The sequence below is a fragment of the Gymnogyps californianus genome, chromosome 7 (genome assembly GCF_018139145.2).
Source record: "Gymnogyps californianus isolate 813 chromosome 7, ASM1813914v2, whole genome shotgun sequence".
NCBI lineage: Eukaryota > Metazoa > Chordata > Aves > Accipitriformes > Cathartidae > Gymnogyps > Gymnogyps californianus.
In genome coordinates this window covers 17,991,131-18,013,648 of record NC_059477.1, presented here as the reverse complement: position 1 = coordinate 18,013,648, position 22,518 = coordinate 17,991,131, and the positions used below count along the sequence as shown (strand labels likewise).

The 22,518-nt window shown below is 35.7% G+C and overlaps 1 protein-coding gene across 1 annotated transcript in view; it reads right to left on the bottom strand.

The window, feature by feature from the left end:
- Positions 1-2,074: 2,074 nt before the first annotated feature.
- Positions 2,075-22,518, bottom strand: part of CCDC141 (coiled-coil domain containing 141) — a 102,834-nt gene continuing 82,390 nt past the window's right edge. The window contains exons 21-29 of the mRNA XM_050900315.1: positions 21,582-21,691; positions 18,885-18,992; positions 18,175-18,258; positions 13,590-14,476; positions 11,449-11,621; positions 4,628-4,782; positions 4,400-4,529; positions 4,138-4,303; positions 2,075-2,379 (exon numbers count right to left, since the gene is read on the bottom strand). Coding sequence (XP_050756272.1) covers positions 2,253-2,379; positions 4,138-4,303; positions 4,400-4,529; positions 4,628-4,782; positions 11,449-11,621; positions 13,590-14,476; positions 18,175-18,258; positions 18,885-18,992; positions 21,582-21,691 — 1,940 coding nt within the window. The 3' untranslated portion in view covers positions 2,075-2,252. The remainder of the gene's footprint in view (positions 2,380-4,137; positions 4,304-4,399; positions 4,530-4,627; positions 4,783-11,448; positions 11,622-13,589; positions 14,477-18,174; positions 18,259-18,884; positions 18,993-21,581; positions 21,692-22,518) is intronic.

Here is a 22,518-nt window from a genome sequence, read left to right as displayed (position 1 = left end):
TTATAAACACCACTTTCTACTATTTTGTGAGAAAACCATAGGTAAGAACAGATATACAGATTTCTGTTTTGCCTCATGTATTATTTAGAAAAGCATTAACACTTTTTTTTTTTAAGTAAAGTTGTGTTTTGTGAATCAAGGGCAAAAAAAGCCCACCTCAAATATTAAAGTTCAAGTTGTTCTTACAGGCTGACAATCAAGACGAAAAGCAAGAAGAACCCAATGCCTTAAATTTGCTGAGGAATCAAGATCAGCAGGCACTGAATTCTACACTTTCATTTTTACAGAATGGATTCTTAAATAGGAAATCTTATATGCCATACTTATTGATTCCAGCTGATAAAAGAACATACATTTTAGGGTTCTTTTAAGGTTTTGGGGGGATGTCTGATATGTACTTTGTCAGTCCTCTGAATGTTACTGCAGTTAGAAACACAATATTTTCTGTGAAATCTTTAAATCTAAACAACATGTGCAAAGGACGGGCTTAGTCGGCAGAAAGGTAATCGTATGGGATCCACAAGATGTTTGTCTCTATTCCATTTTGGAAAAAACTGTTTGTGAGAGATACAGGGTAAATAAGCAGAGCAAGAAGTCCTCAGCTACTATATTTATGTGCAAATATACACAGCCTTGTGACTCTTCTGTGGGCAGGATGCCATTGACTTTTCCATAACGTCAAGCAAGTGATTTATGTGATCAGGTGAAGACATGTATGTGGTATTTTTTTCATCTCATTTCCTCTTTATGCATGTACTTTAATTTGGGGATAAATTTAAGTTTCTACCAGCCAATCTGCATCTTGTTGGAGACAAATGTTTAATGTTTTGGTATTATGATTTAAGCAACTCTCAAAAATATTATTTCAGTCCCAATTTTACATGGATGACATCTACCTGGCTGAAGCACAAAGATGCTGCACTGCTTAAACCCTGTCTGTTCTCTGTGAGAAGTGTGAGTGTATTGCTGTGGTATACAAACTCAGCATAGGCCTAATCAATGTTTATATAAAGAACGGCAAAATGTTGCACAATAGGCAGTTGCACAATACACATGTACCTGTGGTATTGGCCAAGCCATACACAGTGCACTGTAGCAGAAGTCTGAGTAGCATGAATCATTTGCTAGATAGGACTTTGAAAATCTGAATCAGAAGGATCAAGCTGAAGAACAGTTATTCCCAAGTCTAACTAGATGTTCTGTTGGTTATTGTGCCAGTCAAACAGCCATCCAAAATGAGGCATTTTCTGAACTACCTTTTTCAATGCTGCAAATGGATGACACTGCGAAAGTCCTCCTCTTTCTCTGCAAGGAGCTTTGCAGTGAAGTGAAAAAGACACCTAGACTCTGAATTCAAGAGATGGAGACAAAAATTTCATCATGCTAAGAACTGCCCTACAATCCAAAAGATTCAATTTCAGTTCAGGTTTTCTTTATATTCTGAATGGATGCTGTTGGTCTTGAGGAATTCTATCATTGGGAAGTCCTTGGCTATACTAAGTATGTGCTTTGAAACTAGCGTGGGTATCACTTCATAGTCCACTGCTTTGGACTGTAACGACATGCATCAACCAGAAATGGACTGCTTTGTCACACTAATCTAGTCCTGAAAGCAGAAGCAATATAGCAGAAGACTTCTCCATTATGTTGCCTTAAAGACATTCTCTCTTTCCTGAAGACATTCTTGGTACTAAGCATGCATTAGACAGGATTTGCTATTATTAGTAACCACTCCTTTTGATGCCCAGCCTCCTCAAAATGTCTCAAAGCTGTTAGAAATGAGGTAATAAACGCTGTATTTAATAAACCAGTGAATTCTGTAGTTATAAACTCATTTTGCTTTAAGTCCTCATTTGTTTTGAATTCTCTATACAAGCTAGTGGGAAGAACTATTGATGGAACTGATGGCATTGATGGAATTTGTAGAAGAATAAAATAGTGGGTACTGACGGATCACCAAGGAGATCTGTAATTTTAAAGGCTAATGTCTCTTTTTTCCATCATCTGCTTCTGTCAGATTTGTCCAACAAACCAGAACAAAACTGCAAGAAATTATAAATCACTGTCTAATAAATGCTGTGCACAGGTGACTTTTATTAATGATTTATTTACAAAGAAACCAAATACAAATTGCAACCTAGATGTAAATCGAATATCACTCAAAGGTTTATCTTCTCCTCACCCATGGCCAATATCTACTAACAGACACAGCAAACAACATGAACACCCTCATGATTCAGGCATCTTGCAGTTCAGTCCATCTTCTGATCCTCTGCAGCAGGCAGGAGAAGAACAGGATCATGTTCCAAATTGAGGCTAATCTCTTGTGGCCTCTCAAGTTCAAGATACACTCCTTGAAGCCAGAGTTTCTCTTTAAACCTGTTTAAAAAAGGCCAGTTAATATTGCCTATATTTTTAATGGTGGCAGCTGCAGCATTCCCTTTCAAAAGCAACACTGTGGTGGTTGGCATAGACTGTTCTCGGTGGTCTTGAGACAATACAAGATTAGAGATCAAATAAAGAGTGATTCAAGACAAAACGTAAAATATCCTAAAACTTATCTTACTGACAATGACAAATAAACCAAAACACACTTTAGTTATAAAGAACAGATGAGAAAAATGAGGAGAAATTTGACCTTTCTGTATGATCTACACGTTTTAATCATACTGAATTCTCTATGTGCCCTAAGCAAAATTAACATGATCTTGCATTTGGTTTTTTTGCTTTGGAACATCTGCCATCTCACAGCAATACAGGAAAAACCTGAACAAATTATATTGGATCAATGCTTGATCAGGTGGACATGAGGGAAAGCATGCAGGCAGCTTATGATGAAATGAGAACGGCTTTTGAATCAACATATGCCATAATTTTCCTTTCCTTTTACATGTTGCTCTACATCTAGATAGACAAACCTCAGGAACTTAAAGACAAAAGAACACTGCTCTTTCTTTTTTCTATGGCTTTTTGCTGTAGAATTCACTACATATGAAAAGTTCAGAAAATATTCAGACACTTTTAGGCAACAAATGCATTTTTATGTGACCAGAGTAAACTTAACATTTTGAGCAGACTGTGAAAGACTAGCCTGATAGGAATCCCACAGATTCTCAACCGCTTTCCCAGGTCACATTAACCATCACTTCTTTAAAGCCATGAGACTCCTGGAGCCTCTTTTCCATTACATTGCTCCGCATACCTTCTAGAAAGAAGGTTATATTACTGTATCATCATGAAACCAGCTTTTCACCGTAAAACAGTCTTACCGATGTCAGAGCTGTGTAATAAACATTATCAATAGAATTGTTCAGATATTTTCTGTTGAAAAGCTCTGACAGCAAGTCTTATTTTTATGTGCACAATCTCTTCCTAATCCCCACCTACATCCCTATGTTACCTCATCTTATCTGATGTTTCCAGTGAAACAGTGAACTAATAGTAGAGTAAACCAGATTAATAATGGTCACAGGGTATAAAAACTCTCTTGTCCCTGAATACGTTACTCAAAAGACAGGCAGTTCTAGTACCATAAACTACAGTAGGCTATCAGAGCCTAAATTCAGGAGGCAAGATTTAACCTTGTGCAAGAAGTCACCACAAGGACTATTGACTTCATGTATCATTTAATCCTCTGAAATTGCACAGTGGGAACTTTTGTAATCTTTAATCAATTAATGAACAATAACTGTTCCTGTGCTATCAGGACTGCTACTTATTCTTCTAAATAAGATGCTTACCTAGTAGAGAACTGTTTACATATTCTGTTATTGAAATTTCACATTGATGCAACTACATGAACAAGAGCTTCTGGAATACTTTGTATCTTTGAGCTGTTCAATCTTACATTAATAACTAGGTTAAGATACCTAGACTTTAAAAAATTATTTCACTACACTAAATACCTTATTGCACAAACTCTATTTTCTATTGTATTACAAAGTCTATCATCTAACAGAATTGCATATCTTCTGATGAAGAATTAAGTGTAAAAGGCAGTCACACGTTATGCACTTCATTTACATTATACAAAAATTCATAGGATTAGGAAGAGTGTTTGATGTGTGCTTTGTAAATTAAGGTCCTTACAGCTATTTGAATATTACAAGATGTAGCACAGAGTAAGCTGCAAGTTACCTTACTGGGAGATGTTTAGCCACTGGCCTCTGCTCTTGCACACAATGCGTGTCGTGGGCTTGTACTAGCTCAGTTGTGGTGACATTCACTTCTTCTGAAAAGTATCCATCTTCCCGTTCTGATTTAGCCAGAGTTACAGTGGAAATTTCTGGGGTTTTATTTTTCTCTGAAATAAAACATGTACATTAGTAAGTGGAAACAAGGTGTTCATTTAATATGGCAACAACGTGCCTAAAAGCATGCAGCTGGCAGGATGAATCACCTATCACTGTTACGAAAGCAGAACAGTGTGCCTTTCCAATTTCATTGCTGGCGACACAGATATATTTCCCAGTATCGGCAAGGACTACATTTCTTTTTAAAAGGTAATAGGTATCTCCTAATTTCTCAATCTGTAAAACAATAGAATGCATAAAGGAGATTATTAGTAGCATAAAGCAAAATATATTATCTTTCTCCCAAGAAATATTTCAAGAACATTAGAACATACACTGATGTCTCCAGATATCACTTGGATATCATCCTTCGTCCAGAAGACATGTGGTTTGGGCTTTCCATGTATAGTGCAATGCAGGATTAAATCTTCTCCTTCTTGTAGAGTTGTATGCCCAAATTTTTGTATGAAGTTTGGCTGTTTTCCTTGTACTGAAAAGAAATTGTTCACTGTATTTTAAAAGGCACAACTAAAGCAACTGAAGAAAAAAATCTCTTCTCTTGATTATAAAGTTCACCACATTGCCTGACAAAGAGAGCCTTTATTGATGCCTGGAACTCAGGATAACTTGCTTGCAAGACAGTAGGCAGACATCATTTATCTATATAATATAAAGTTTGTTGAAACACATGGATATTAAGCACCCAAGAATTTCATGCATAGTGATATTGGTTCCATGGTAACGCTAAAGAATCGTGTTCTTTGTGTAGGTAGTAGGCAAGTTTACGTGGATTATTGTGTTTCAGTGAAGGTGGAAGAGTAAATATTCCACACAAATTTGAAGTGACAAAGTCAAGAGAGCAAACTTTTGCATTTAGTGCATTGCTGTACATCACGCTCTTTCTTCACTTTTTTCCCCTATTCTTCTAGTCAAAAAAAAGTTATTGAAAAAATAAAAAAAGATTGATCTATATTTGCAATAATGATGAAGGCCAGAATGTTGCCTCTGTACCACTTTGATCAAGATCATTATTTTGGCCATCATTAATACTGAAACCATGTACTACCAGATCATTCAGTACAAGTCTGATTCAGATCAAGGATGGGCAAATAATTGAGTTTCTATTGCAATAACCAGAGCACATGAGATTGAGTTTGTGCTGGCTTCATGCCAACTGTGGGAGGACAGATAACCCCTGAGCCAATAGAAGGCCTGGCTAACACAAATTAACCCTTCAAAATTGTTTGAAGAAATTGCAATCATCATCAGTTTGTACTGAATCAAAGCATTGCTCCATGTGGCATGTAACTTAATAAGCTGTAAAGCTGGATTTACTGGATCACTGTACTGCTACCTGAGGTTCCACTGATAATTCAGAGCTCCATTCTCCTTGAATACCATAGTGTAGCCTCATTAAAGCAAGTCTGAGCAGTAATTTTTAAAAGCACAGCTCCTCTGAGCCACAAAAGATATACACACATAAAAATTACTAGCTTACCCTAGCAAAGTCTCCAGAGAAAGGTCCAGAAATAGGCACACCTTACCAGTCATTTGAGAGGAAGCCACCTTCTCCATTGCAGCTCCAGCCACATCTGATCCAAAGCCAACCAGGGAAATGCCTCATGCTCCCTTTGCCTACTGACTCACACCTGGGCCCTCAGACAGGCTGCTTCTTTTGAAAAATGAAAATAATTAATCCCTTCCCCCTCCAAACTTATGCACCTTGTGTAAATACCCCTTCACACAACTCCACATCTTGTAGTCAGGCAATCTCATTCACTACTTTCTTTCTTAATAGGTGTCAGCATATGGGAAAGGAGGAAGGGAGGTTAGGTTAGCAATATGCCTAAGTATAATATTTTTGTTGTAAGGCTAGAGAGATTGAGATTTAAATCTGCTCTTTAAGAGAGCAATCGGGAAGATGTAAACATTTTGGAGTCTTGAAGTAACTATAGGTTCAAAACTGTGACTGTGATGAGGGGAACTCTGCACTGTAAAGCAAGAAAGTAGCAGAACCAGAACAATAGAAAACACCTAGATGTATTCTCTGCTTCTATAGGATGATTAAAAGAAGGCGGAAGTGAAGCATGCACAACATGAACTATTAAAAAAAAGGGGGGGGGAGCATTACGTTGAAATTATTGCTGAAACAGAATGAGTGTGGTTTTCTTTCGGAGAAATATTAGTGTATCATGAGACTACATCACTGTCACTGTTTTTTTTTAAGATTATCTGAACAGAAAACAGCAGGAATTTTCCAGCAAGATTTTTTGGGCATTCATCAGAGTCCTTAAATAAAGAGCATTTAAAACAAGACTGCCAACACAGCAGTAATCAGCATTGATTACACATTTGTTTACAAAGCAAAGCATTAAAACCGGGAGACTTTCAGTATCCTGCTGTGTATCTGGTATCTCTAATCTCTCTCTCTCTTTTTAAAATCTTGTTTTTTGCAGCAATTAACAATGTGGCTGGTATCCACATACCCATTAAAACCTGTGTATTTAAAACTATTCCTGATTTAAAGTAGATGCAATACCATACTCACAAAATCAAGTTTTGTTCATCTAAAATTCACAGAAATGCTCAAATTCTCAGAGGAAATGTTTAATGAACAAGGGATTATGTGCTTCTACAATGATTTATTAAGATCTACAGATGTGCTAAGGCAATCTCTGGCCTTATATTTATACCTTTTTGCATTTAATAATTATAATATCTGACTATGCAAAAATGACAACATTCTCAGAAGTGACAAGCCGTATATTTTGACCTTTTATTATTTCATGGTGTCTGTTATATAGAAATAGCATGAATGCCATACTTGTGTGTACTCTTGAAAATAACAGTGTACTTAGATTTTAAAAGTTGGATTCATTTGCATCTCACTTTCTTCTCACAAGTCAAACTTGAAAGATCTTATTTAATATTTAAGTAGGAACTCAGTTCCAGGATTTAATCCAGTAGTAGGAAGCTTACTTTTCACAGATAACATGTTTGAGTAAAAATGAAAGTGGATGTGTTGGCACAGGAGCAGATCATAAGCCACTTCAGCAAAACTGAGGCTCACTTTCCTTAGAAAGGCAGCTGGCTTCCCTGGGTGACAGACTATCTATTGGGATCTTCCGTGTAAGCTTTAGACCCATATAATTTTAATCAAGGTGTACAAAGAATTCTGCATTAATCTATCCTTCCCCAGTGGAATAACTTTGTTTTGTCTTGGCATAGTTGGAGACAAGATCACCCTTGACATCTTTTTTCTGTGAGGCTCTGTTGAACTCTGGGCTACCTAATTTGTCAGTTACAACAGGCATTTATGGTTCAAACCTGAAAATGAGTGTTAAGCTCACCAAGTGTGGCATTTCACTAACATTCTGCTTTTGTAGTTTTGTGGGCAGAGAGTAGCTTTCCTTTAGTGACTTTCTAGATAGAAGTGGTTTAAAGATGTCCTTCTCCAGCCAATAAAATTGAGCATGGGTGCTGTTTCAACACCACATCATAGCAGTGAACAGTTACAGGGGCATCATGTCAATACAGCTTCCTCATCTGGAAAGCCTTCCTGGAGCATATAATCCCAAATCAAGTCTCAAATAGCAATGCCTTGAAAAAGTCCATTAAGATAAACTACTTCTATGTCTTGTTCAGTACATGAACTACCAATAGTACTTTCAAAAAGTGATTAAAAAAAGAGAAAAATAGATAAGGAAAATACAAACTTCAGCAACAGGGTCATGTTCATGAACTATTTAAACCATAATTCAGAAGGAAAAAAATCATCATTGTATTGATTTTAAATGTTTTTCTGCTAAGGAGGCAAAACATAAGTATACCCAGTTAGACATATGCAGCATGATACATACTCAGAATTTTACTAAAGGCAGAATACGCTTGTTCATAGGCATACAGAGCACAGATATGTGAATTTTGGAATAAAATTTACTCTCTCTCTCCAAGGCTTCTCTTTAACTCCTCCCCTCTTAGAGGAAAGATGACAGTCCTCCTTGTTATGCTTGGAACTGGGAGTGTAAGCCAAACTCCAACAAAAGGCTACATCACTGGCTAGCTTCTAAATAATATTAATAAAAAGATGGAATAAATCCCACTTGGATTCAAAGCTGCATCTCTTACTCTCACACAATTTTGTAAACGCCTTGTATTCTGGCTGTCAAATCTCAGGTAAAGCAAGTAACTTGTTCTAAAGTCTGTTAAATGAAGTTAACAGAAACAGATTTAAAGCAAATGTGTATGAGGGAGAAGGTCTGCATGCCTGCTCCCTTCTAATACCCTAGGAGCCTGGATGTACATCAGGAAATGTTATGAGGGAGGGGAAAGAGTTTGTTCCCATAATCTGTGTACGCTCGCCCAGTAGTTCTGTGTCTATTTATTTGTTGCCTTTTTAACTCATAGAGCTGATTATCAAAAATAGTGAGCAGTCTTTCTGTAAGTGCCGGCAAGCAATCAGATCCAACTACAAGTCTAGATCCAAGCTACTTCCAATTCCTGCTCTATGACATGATGAAAAATTCACATCTTTTTCTCCTGCTTTGAAAGTACTACAAGTGAGTTTGGGACAAATTTTTCCAAGCAGGGCAGGAATCCTAGCTCTAGCCTTGCTTTCTGAAGTACAGAGACTCACTTCGCAGTGTTGTTTTGCTCAACAAATGTCTCTCCTCTAACCAAAAAGGTCAAATGCATATATCTGAACATATAGACTGGCCATATAAAAAAGACAGAACAATGATCATTCTAGCACTGAACTTTCCATAGTTTTCAAGATGAAGGATCCACAAGTTAAAAAATAGATGCAGCTTCGAGCCCAGCGTCTGTAGAGCTACAATGACTCTTTCTGTCACAAGCCTTATGACAGTTAATGCTTAATTTAAAGACCTAATTCTGGCAGAGGCAAGGCAGAAGAGGAAAGAGAACATCTCTACTTTCCCCCCTGGTTCTTTTGTGTGCATATACTTAGCCTCAATACTGAAGGCAAAAATGCCTGACAAAGTGACCTGAGTATTATATAAAGTTACTTAGAACATGTCAAAAGAACACCCAAGATTACTTTTAATTTTTGAATGATGGCAACTCTCAGTAAAAAGAGAGGACAGAAGGGCAGCCATCGCCTAGAAGACTCATTTTCAAATAGAAAATGAGTGTTATGAACAGAATAATGTTATCAAGCACTGGCAGCTCTGCAGCAGGCAAAACCTTACAGCATGTAGGAGAGGCATTTTGGTTTGTTCTTACCACAATATTGCTTAATGTACCACTTATGCAAGTCAACTTGCTCACATAGGTTCCTTGCTGTATGTTTATAACAACCATACATAAAGTCACAGGGGCACAAAAACACTAAACTGAATTTTACTTTTATGAAAATTGAAACATTCAAAATTGTACTAATTATTAATATTAGCTTTATTATGAAATGAAAAGTACAGTTTAGGAAAATAGGTGATTTTTATACCTGAGAGAATTCTTATGAATCAACATTTTTGGGAGATGACTGAACTTAGAAAGTTGTTCATTAAGGGTAGTATCAATTTTAGTTAGAATTTACTTTGTTCCCCCATCTGCTCGGCACCTCCTCCTCCTGCTCCCTCTCGTATTGCTGTGAGCTTATATTCCCTTGAGAACTTCTCCTGTTTCAAAGTTACAGGAATTTTAATAAAGTTGTAGTCACTGGACCAAAATATCTAAATGTCAGTCTTCAATCTAACTGACCCCTGGCAATTTGCAATATATATTCTGCTCATAGCATGCTACACAGTAAAAGGCTTACTTCATTTCGGCAAATTATGCAAGGAAAGGTAAACATTTCCTCTCTATAAATTTTCCATACCAATGCAGTTTTAATATGAAAGCGGCAAATCAAAGATGCAGGAAAAATCATGTAGCTGTTTGTCATTTGTTTTTACTGTACAAATACAACAAGTACTGGAGCTATAGAACGAAGTTACATTTGAGGATTTATAAATGAAACCTTCCACTGGCACAGTTACATCATTATTATCAAGTATTTAGACAAAAGACTACTTTAATTAAAAAATATTTATAGTTGTCCTTGTCAAGAATGAAATGCAGTATGTAGGTGAACAAAGTTATGGTTTGGATTTACTGCTTTGAAGTTATAGGATAATTCTATTTGACTGAAACAAAACAATATTTTTTTTTTATGTGAATATACTTTTGAGTATTTCCCCAATTTGGCTGATTCTGTTCAAAATCAATGTGTCAAAAATTTTAAACATGCACAAATGCTCACTTCATAAACTATTCTTTTTCTTGTCTTATACTAACAATTTAATAGATTATTAGAAATATTTATATCTTTAACTTTATAAGAAGGCAGAGAAAGTATCACAAGCATCTGCCTAAGCAGATTGATATGTTGGAATGTCTCATTTTGTAAACATTTGGGGGGTTTGGTCTACTGTATGCTAGGTGCCACTTACACAAATCCTGATGATTCTTGGTCAAATCTTCCTAGTGCAGATGATCACTCTATTGGAACTACTGCAACTTTCATTTGTGGAGACTATCTGCTGGGCTGAGACAGGTTTACATCTGATCTATACTAGTGCAATCGTGAATGGTATGATTTCTTTACTAAGAAGCTTTATCCTACAAATAAAATTTTTTTAAAAGTATATGAGAAAAATGTGGTTGGAAATAATATATTTGATGTTTAAAAAACATTTCAACACCCTCCACACCCCCTCCCAAAAAAAGGCATATCATAAAATATAAGTTGATCTGAGAACTCTACCTGGGTGTATCTTGACATTTAATGCCTATAACCATTAAAACTGTTTCCAACAATTTGTAATGCTGACATTTTAGAAAGCAAAACTCTGCCTCAGATTCTAGAAAATCTTTGTAACTTTTTTCTCTCAACATCACTATGAGAAAGGAAAATAAGCACATAATATTGGTATTAAAGAAACAAGCAATATATCGAGTGTGACATAAAAGTGGTTTGGTACAGATTGTGAAAGATGCAGTGTAAGAAAATTTAATGTTGTCTTAGCATGTGAGAATTAAGTCCAGTGCAGTCAGTATTGTACTTATTTTGTGAATAGCCAGTACATTAGTGATATGCTAATATAGATGACACACAGCATTATCCAGCCTATTCTTGTAATAGGTGGCCTGTTACCTTTCACGTGGAGAACGGCACTCGATGAGATAGTGCCATTCAAATTTTTAGCCCGAACAACATAGAGGCCAGCATCTTTATCACACACCTTCTGAATGAACAAAGTATGCTTTGTCTCCTTTTGTAAAAGCTTTAAGTGCTCATCTGCAGTCAGTTTCTGGCCCTTCTTGTACCTGAAGCAGAGAGTCAGTTTTCAAGTCAGATTTATATCACTGTATGCCAAGCAGAACTTTGCAAATTCAGACAACCTCTATAACACTACAGTGACAGCAAGAGATAGAGCTCACTGCTGTGCTCTCATTCCTCAGTTTTAAAGTTATATGTAAATATGGATGAATATTTAAATAATTCAGATTGCTGAATAATACTTTCTTAATACTAGAAAATGTGGTTCTGAAAGTGGTTTTCAATGGACAAGTCACAGTTATCTCACTGCAGTATTGGAGAGAGTAGCATGAAGGCCTGGGCCCTCAGTTTTGTGCTGAAACGTTTTTGCTAGTAAGGTGTTGAGTCAATCCACATTCAACTCATTAATAGGCTCTTAAGGTGCATAAGTAACATACAAACTTTCTGAACTTGTCTCTTCAGTATAAAGAACAGTCAAGGACCTGTTTCTCTACCCCAGCCCACTTAACATTTACTTAGTTCATAACATCAAACAGGACAGAACAATGCATCAGGAGTTATTTCAGAGAACTGCTGTCATATTCTAACACTTGAGGATCTGTCACAAAGTATTGGTATTGACTCCTGATTTACATATTGGAAGTGAGAGAAAATTGTGGCTCTTCTTGCCTCATGATGTTTCAGCATAAGCTACATTTAACCTAACACAAACACAGAAATGCTTTTCCACATGTATATCCAGTAAAATGTCTACATCAGTACAAAATACATGGTATTGGTGAATTTTTAATTACAAAAACCCAACATTTTTTTCTGTTTTCATGAATTTCTAATTTGCAAAATGCTTTCAGTTGAATGTTATTTTTTAAAAAACCATATATCAATAGTGTATATATTTTTGAGCTGAATTAATACTTTCTTACCATAAAACAAAACCGAAGGCACCTCTTGTTTCACCAACAATACTCCTCGAAGTGTAGAATACCGGGATTTAAAACAAAGTAACTTTATTGATACCAACACAGTATAGCACCAAGGTTGTAGTGTCCAGTATTTTTCTCAGTGCCATAGAAGAAAATTCAGCTTACTAAAAGCTTACAGTTTGCCTAATTCTTTACATGTGTAATAATAATCTTAACATCAAAAAGTTTCCAGTAAGAGGTATATCTAACTTTAATACATTAAAAGAAAGGCCTCCATTGTGAAAGTCTAATGGAATAAGTGGAGAAATGGCAAATGAGGTAAAATTTTAGGAAAATATGCGAACACATAGAGGACTTCTACCAAAATCTTGAAATCCTGCCCCTCTTCCAGTCTGTATTCCCTTTGGCAGGGAATTTCTAAAAAGTCGTCTTAAAAGATGTTTATATTACTTCATCTGTATTTCTCACAAATGCAGTATAAAGCAATCTAATTAGACATACAGCAATTCAGAGATAGAGAGTGCACACAAATATATAGTATAAAACTGGTTGTCTTAGTGTAGACATTTAGGGTTGTTGTTTTTAACCTGTAATCTCTCTCCAGTTTTTGACAACTGACTCTCACATATATACAAATGTGCATCTTCATGTATATGTAGTGGCTATATAACTATTGTAGTGTGCACGCACATGTGTGTGTCTGTCCATCCATATATAGTGCCAAGATCCTGAGAAAATGCAGGTGAGTTTACTTACGGTAAATCTGGAGTGCACATTTGTTTTAAGAAATTATTGAACAAGTGGAATGTCATATTCCAGAATATAAAACCTATATGATGTATTTGCTTAAAAAACATTGGATATGTTTGCAGTAGTTTGATGCTTTCATTATTCATAAAATTAAGTACAGAGAGATTATTTCAATAGGTTAATTGTCAAAAGCAATTTTGAAGCTGGGAATCATGCAGGAGTGTGGAGTAGAAAGGATACAAGCCACTTATTCTAGTCTACAGATTAATTAATTTGGTTATAAGTGGTTCAAAGTGTCTTGCTAATAGGTATATTTACTACTTCTCATTATAAGCTACCCACCATGTCAGTGTAGGCTCTGGGAATCCCGTTACTTCTACTTCCAAAGTTACTGGAGAACCTTCCATGACGGTTTTGTTAGACAGAAGCTGGGAGAAGTTAGGCGCCTGTCCAGTTAGGCTGGCCATGCTGTTCTTTTCTGATGAACTTTTAATCTCTTCTCGGGTGACCATCTGCCTCTGACAGCTTCTGGTGGCGTCTGATTGAAACACGAAACCTGAGAATGCATCAGGCAAAGCATGCAGCCTGTCCTGGGTTTTAGTACAGTTATTCAAGTCATGCAATTGTTCTTGTGTTTCTGCCATGCTTTTACGAAGTTCAAGGTGTTGCAAATGTGTTTTGCACACTTCACTCATCATGCTATATAGTGGTTTGGCATTTATAGTGCAGGAAGCTGTGCTAGCTTCAGATATTCCTTGTAAGCTACAAGTCAAAGGAGATACTGCTCTGACTTTTGGACCAGAATCTGTTGAAGAGATACAAAATTTCTCAAACCGATCTGATGGGCTTTCCATTCTATTATTTGTAGCATCAGCATAAGCAGAATTTGTTAAGAGATCAGACATTTCCATCGCTTTTTTAATACTAGCGGTTTTCTGCATTTGCAAGCTATAGGAACTGACATGCAGACTATGAGAACTACAACAGCATTGCTCTTCTAGCTCTGTTTCAGAATGTAAGAGGTTGGATTCTGGTGTCTCAGAAAGTGGTGGCAAAGAGATATCATCAGGTGATATACACTCATATTCATCTCCGGAGGGTATTTCTTCTGCCAGGAATTCAGTCTGTAAACTATCCTCTTTGGCTGAAGATGACAGCTCTGTATCCTGTGAAACAAGATCCTCACCAGCTGGACAGATAATTGGAATATCAGCCAATTTATTCCTCTCCTTAAATTAGGAGGGGAAAGAAGAGAAGGGAAAGAAGAAGAAAAAGAAAAACAGAGAGAGAGAATGAGTTATCATTCTATGCATCCCCTTTTCATGCAGAAGCTAGCAACAATATTTGAAATATTTCTTCTAATTAAGCTTAATGTATTCTGAGAAGCGGGAGGAAATACGTGGAAAAGGATAATTAATCAGAAAATTTTGCAGCAGTTAACTGGAATTTCAAAGTGTTTGGATAAATTCTAGCAGATATTATTACAATTATATATAAGCATTTATTATAATGGTAACAATAAAAGAAAAAGTACCTCTTTCTATAAACAAAGGACAACCTGTGGATTTCCTGTAGGTGCTGTATATAAGAGCATTTGCAAGGGGAAGGTGGAGGAGGAGGTGGCCTAATTACATCTAAACGGGAAACAGTTACATAGCAATAAAAATATATTAACAGCCAAGTTACTGGACTTTGATTCTTTGAGAAAGAGAGTCACCAGTCATGTTCAAGAGTTACAGAATTAAACCATCTTTAAGATATTTTCCAAGCATTTTATATTTCCCTCATTTTTTGCCACCTGTTTCAAGATCTTGTCCAAACATTAACAGAAAACAATGTTAAAATTATTTTTATACTATCTTGGATCCAGAATAAAAAAAAAATCCCTCTCATCATGTTTCAAAAAGAATTAGATGTGGCATGAGTGCATTAATTTTAATTGCAAAGTATCAAAGACATTATCTGATTTATTAATTACTTCTCTGCCTCTTGGTTTTTATATAAATGTGTAATCACACATTCAGGCCTATTTCATTTGTGCCAGGGCTCTCAGCAAAGGTGTTCGTAATGTTTTCTTATGCTATTCTCACATTGTTGAGTTCTATACAAAAATATGTAATCTACTAAGCAATGTTTCTATCACCTATAAACTGTTCACTCAAATCAATTGGGTGATACACTGGATGCCATTGCTTTCCAAACCAGGTCTTTTTGGCAGTATCCAATACGAAAGTGCAGCAGCACATTTGTTTCGGCTTTCTTTTTGCTTTATTGCTCTAAATATAACTTAAAAATCAGTGCATAAAATTAACAAAATAAAAGTAAAAAGAAGTAATAGAACCTCATATGTGCCCTGGTCCTGTAGATATGGTAGTTTTAATATAGATGTTTTTCCAAGTCAACACATTTGTTATTTTAAAGCCATGTGATTCATGCCAGATCCATGAATGAATGACCGGAAGAAAGTTGGGATTTTACTGCGTCTATTTTACTAAATAATTCAATTCAGTTGTAAGATGAAGTTCAAGTTTGGGTATTAAATGTGTTTTCCACAAGCATCCCCTGACGAACTCTGACCCCCAAAGTGTCTTTCAGTATGAATATATCATGGATATAAACATGATAAATTATAATTGACTTTCCAGTTTGGTGAAATGTGTCGATTCTTCCCTTTTCCAGTTACTCAGAAAACAATAAATACTGAGTTCTTCCCTCTGCACATATTCAATTTTTTTATTGGGGTTCTAACTAATTGTAAACTATTCCCAAGAAATTGTTATTTTTAGGGATTAATTCCAGTACGCTCATAAAATATATTTTTCTAGGGTTTGCAAATTTGACTGTCACCCAGCTCTTTTAACCTTATCAGCACTGTTCTAACTAACTCTCTCAGTTTTAAGCCTGACTTAATTTGCAAGTCTTTCTCAAATGAAGGTTTAATAGGCACTTCAGTAGCAAATTATGGCTGTTTTGGTCTGACTTGCACTAAGAAATTTAAGAAACCAAATCTGATTAAATATTAAGAAGTTGAAAAATTCTTTAGAATGTTAAATTCTGAGCAGGTATATTTGGAAAACATAGGCCAACATTTCTGAATAGCCAGTCTCCACTGTCTGAATGAAATCAATGGCCCAGATTCATTCTGTCTATTGAGGAGGCTACACACATGTACACACAGTGGCATATATTTGAGTAACTACAGGAAGGCCACGACAACGTGGGAATCTTCCAGTGACTAATCTAGGACCTTACTGCAGGGATGTGCTGTCAGTTTCATGGTCACCTCATCTGGAGATCCCAGAATTGAACAGAGTTATTTCAGACATTGCTGGAAAATGACCCTGAGGAAAATGCTGGGGAAAAGAATGACAGGTGGGCAGTGAGTGAGCAAGCTGTCAGACAGGCTTTGGCAGCATGAGAACTTTCAGCCCTCGGTGTGCCACCTGGGATCAAAGAAGCATGAGGATGAGTGTACCATGAGCAGGTCTAGGCCACTTTTTAGAGGGTGATATTTATTACTGAAGCAAATTAATACTACAAAACTAGCTTGCAGAAGTACAGACAAAATTAAAGATTGCTAGTCTACTAGACAAAGGGCTGGGGATGGGCCAGGTCTTTCCTCAGAAAGGATGGAAATGGAAGACAGAAAAGCTCTAGTGAGAAGAGCCTGCTATTTCTTTAAGTGAAGTGTGGAGTGATGAAAAGGGTGGAGGCATCACAGTTGCCATACTTCACATCTGATATTTGCTGTTTCGCATACCCTTGACTTCTCCCCTTGGCAGCTGAGGCACAGTCTGACGAGGACTGACAAAGCTGTGGCCGAGCAAAACAGGAAATAGGGCTATGGACATCTGCTGAGCGAGGTGATTCTCCTGAGGGTGGCTCTTTGGAACAGTCACAAAATTTTGAGTGAAATCTGGGCTCCAAGTCAATGGTGAAACTCCCATTGGCTTGGAATGGAGGTAACAAAATTAATTAGGCTCAATTTTGGCTCATCAGCAGATTACAGGACATTCTGTATTGAAAGGAATGTTAATATTAGTTGAATTTCTACAAAACATGACAATTTAATGTCTTGTAGTATTGGTCTATGTTATCAACTTGCAAAATGGAAATTTTAGAGCTCTAAATCAATTACTAAAGTATCCTACCTTTCTAAAGACTTAAATATATTACCACCCACTCCAACTTACTGGAATATTTCACATAGTAAATTATTTACATTTACATCCAGGATCCCAAGGCTTCAAAATATTCTTTAAGCTAAAGGAATTAATCTCATAAAACGTAGGTCTGGTGTTGTATTGCCTGTATTTCTAAGACTACATTTATTCATTGATGATTGGAACCTTTCATATTCATTTACTATATATCCATGAATAAAACATGCATGTCTGCTAGGATTTTTATCATTCTAACTGCATACCCAGTCTTTCACTATCTAATTTCCTTTTATGCATTGTCCTCAACATGCAGTCCATACTTTGGAACTTATTTATGATCTCTGCTGCATGGAATTTTTGCAACTGAAATGTAACTTAAGTGTTTTGAGGTGAGAGTGAAGACGACTATTTGATGCTGAGTTCTGTTATTTATTTGACATATAGTGTCGTACCAACAGTACAGCAGATTATCTGTGACATGATGTCATACTGAACTGCTAACAGCTGTAGTTGTGTTCCATCATGTCTTTGCTATGACTGCTTTCCTGTTATTCACACTGTTGCAAAACTGAAGCAATTCTGTGTTTGTTTTGCATTGGATTTTTATAATATTATAAATGAGAAGACAATCAAAGCCCACCAATCAATAACAGTATCTGTCACTTTTGAGAAGCAATGAATTAAGGAGTAAAATTCCTTTGAGAGTACACAACAATGCCCATCATTCTGATTAAAAAAAAAATGTCAACAAGAACAGCAGATACCTGTTTAGTATTGGTAGGAGACAGAGTATTGTTTCTCTTCTCAGTAATGTTTTCTGAACTTGTAAGCAGCTTACCTGATGTCATCTGAAAGAAAACATGTTTAAAACCCACTTTTTTTTCTTGATGAAGACCTTAATGATTCAACAAAGAATCATAATTTCCACTGTTACTTAGTTAAAATTTTGAGCTATGAGGCTTCTCTCGTCGCGTATTACTTCTAAATCAAATACTTTCATGTCTTGTCTCTAGGGGTTATATGAATATTATGGCTCTGGGAAATAGTAACAGCAGTCCCCTATAATACTTCATATATTCCCTTAAGTCTTATAAAGGAGAGAGCAGAATGTGTTCTTCCTTGAGAAAGGAGGAATTGTCACAAAGAGGATGTCTGCATTAAGGATACCGTGGCAACAGGACTAAAGGAAAATTGGTAAAAGATTATGAAAAGAATATTATTTTAGAAAAGAAAGAGAGATACATAGGCAAGTAAATAGAAGGCTAAAAAAAATAAAATTCATAGGGAAGAATATGTGGATTGGATAGAAGGCAAAGGGGTAACTAAAAAAAATTGAAAGAGAAATGACGAAGACTACACTGATAACATCCATCTTAAGGGAGGCTTCAAGACTGAAAAGCAAGAAACTTTCCAGCAATACACAAAGCCTTTTAAGAAACAGAGTTCTAGTTAAAAATACAAAAATCTAACTAACCTGCTGCTTTTGTTCCTCTGCTTTGTCTTTAATAACAGTCTCACATGCTTCTTGACTATTTCTTTCTTCTTTTTGAACAGTAACCAACTCTTCAGAAAACTCATCTTTCTGCCATGTGACAAGAAAATTAAGTAAGCTTATACACAACAGAAGATAGCAATTGTTAGCTACACACTAGCTACACAGCTCTGTACAACAGAGTAGAAAAAAGATAAGTGAAATCTTATCTAAAATCTGTCAACAGCACAGGTGTAAATTGTTTATGGCAAAAATATGCAGCAAAACCTGACTCATTCATTCCTGGACAAGCAAAGACAACATCTTTCAAAGCTGAGGGGATCTTTTCTGAGGCAGGGAAAGCATAGGACACCAAAGACTGAAGAACTCAAGCAGTTGGTCAAGAATCTGAGGAATATTAACCAATTTATATCCAGCATAAGTAAGGGAAAATAAAGGATCAAGAAAATGACACTATTAGGAAAAAAGAGGATAAACAACAAATCCAGAAAAATTCAGGATTTCAGGAAAAGAGTTCTAGGGAGGAAAGAAACATTTTTGAGTCTCTAGAATGTTCAAATTTGTCTAAAATGTGGAAAGGGGAGAATGTTCTAAGCATAAACCATCACCAGGCAGAATTTGCATTTCTTCTTGTTTTCCTCCCTCCTTCAACTTCCCATCTGGACAGTTCATAACCACTGTGAATGTAGTTAACTGTACTTTAGATCAGCTACTTCTTTACTTTTTTTTTGGCTAATACTTATTTCTAGCTTAAGCCTCAAAGACTGCACAAAGTACTTACATAACAGAAATTGACTGTATTTTATGAAGACTTCATGAATCCTTTAAAATTGTCATGGAAGAGATCTACAGATTTCAAAGAACACCACAGTGGCACAACGTAAGGAAAACCAAAAGTTTCATAGTTACAGTTTTGTGTATTTCACATCTTTAGCTGTCCAGCCAAATGTTAGTCCTAAATAAGTTCTTATAAGAAAGTGTTGCATTATTAATTCTCCATTCTAGCATTAAACAAGTGAAAAATTCTGTATGATCTGTTCAATCTCTATTTTTCTGAAGATAAAATAATCTTTAATTTTGCACTTGAAAAATCCAAGAGTTGTTTTCTTCTGACATTCAACAGCCATGTAAAATCAGGAAAGATTGCGCAATACAACATTTCCCCTTAATTTGTTACACTTTAAAAAATGACAGGAAGTGAAACTGAATTCATAGTTATGGCTTTCCATACTCGTAGCACCTATTTGTATAGATAATTTGCTGAATGATTTATTCTTTGTAAGATACAGACATTGACTATTGAGATATTCTGGGAATGTTCAATAAGAATATTAGTTTTAAAACCTCAGAATAATACATATTATAAAAAAACCCAACTTTCATTTGAAAAAAGTTGCAGAACTACTCTCTATTGCAGAAAAGTCATTTTTTATAATATTCCTTTTGACTTTTTTAAAAGAATTACCTAAATTAAAGGTTAAGGTAATCAGTAAATAGTTTATGAATGGTTCTGTGTGAAAAGTGTTCTCCAAACAACTCTGTTAAAGAAAGATAACTTTACAATTAGCAAAATTACTCAAAGAAAATATTACAATTATTTTGAAATTCCACTTCTTTTGAAAAGATCCATATTATATTGAGCTAGCAAAAAAGATCAAAGGTTCACGCCCTGTTCTGATAGAACCTGGGACTACTGTCCCACACACAATAGCGTTTACGTAACACATGGATTGGAAGGACAACTTTGAAAAACCTGATTGGCATTTATATTTAAGTTTCTTTATGGTCACAGTGCAAGGCAAAGCCTTCTTTCCATTCATCTAATGACTTTTGGAACTGATGTGTATTTTTGGCATTTCTTACTGCTTTTAAGTGTATTAATGGATAATTTGAGTGTTCATCAGTTTTTATAGTATAACTCCATCAAAGAAAATTACGACAACATTCAACATCAACAAGAGCAGAATATTTAAGCATCTTAACTCTTCCAACTTCACAGAAGAATTAACCCATCAACTATTGCTGCATGTGGGAGATTTTTGATGTATTACTTAGGGTGGGGGGGTGGAGTAGATGAAGTCTTTATTACAGAAATCTGGCCCTCTCAGCTGTCTTCCATAATTCCTCCTCAATTGATATGTTATACTTAATCACACTTAAAGAAGCTTATCAGAATATGAAACTAAAAATGTTTTTGGTGTCTTTAATATTTATGTCATAAGCCATGTTTTTCTAATTTAAATTACTTTGGTTTTAACACAACTTGGGTTTTAGGATGATTTTTCCAATAAGGAACCAAGCTAGGTTGTTTGGCATTTTATAGATCGAGCAGTTACCTATATTACAGTATCAAGGAAAGAAGAAATATGAAAAAAAGTATTTGTCTAGATACTCAAAGAAATTGTGACATTTTCCCCTAAAGGTTGCTTGAAAGCAGTAACAGTTCTGAAAGAAGTCAAGAAAAAGAAACCTAGGAGGAATATTTAGTGCACAAACAAGTAGCACTTCATTGACTCATTATGATCATTACCTAGGGTAATGGAAAAGGGAACAATTAAGAAATACTTCATACTACCATAGATGATCCTCAGTTAAAAGTACTGATTCAGACACTAAGCCTGATAAGTTGATGCAGATGCAATACATTCTTCAGATTAAAAAAAAAAAAAAAAAAAATACCTTAATCTCCTTAAGTTCTCTCAGAGATCTACACAAGTCATCAATAGAATTAATGATTTCTTTGTACTTTATTATGGCTTTTTCAACATACTTCTTTCCTTCTTCAATACCTACAAAGTTAAAACAACATGAAAGTAGAACAGAATGCCCCAAACAGATGTGTAACAATCAATGTACTTTGTAACCCCAATATACTACAATAATTACATCTTTCTGTGTTTTGTTTTGCTGAAGGAGTTCTGTGATTCACAGCAATGTGCTTTCCTACCTCTTACTAGCTTACTTGATGTGGGACCTCAAAGTCACTGCAGGCCTTCTGCTGGGCTTCTCCTTGAACAAAATTATTTCTACCTGGTTAGTGATACTGCTTTAAAAGGTGCTGACCTCATAAAGTGTCTCCTAAACTAGTTGCCTTATTGTACAGCTAGGAGGCACCTAGATACCTGTTATAAGAAATACAAAACAAAGCTGTGTTTTGGAGCTCCAAACAATGGAGAAGCTTTTTCCCATGTAATGACTTAAAAAACACAAAGCAGCTTCTTTCTCCCAGTGTTCCTAATCAGCTGGTGTCAAGAATCCATTCTGTCAGCTCGTTTCCTACAGATGGGAATGCTTAAAATATTGAGAAGGCTAAAAAAAAAAAAAAAAAGAGAGAAAAGAGAGAAGAAAAAAAAAGTGATCTATGCTCTGAAATAGTCTTTTCAACACTAAATCAGAGGAATTTAAAAACATAGTTTGACTCTGTTGAAATTTTTTCAGATTTACTACTTGAATTGATAGGCTACACAGTATCCTTGCACATTTGGATGGCCACCTTATCTTTGGATAAAATAACTTCAACAAATATATAAACATTACAAGTGGGAGAAAAAAAGCAAAACCTGAAGTTTGTGGTCAACAATGTTCCAAATCAATACAATTGCAAATACAGTATTTA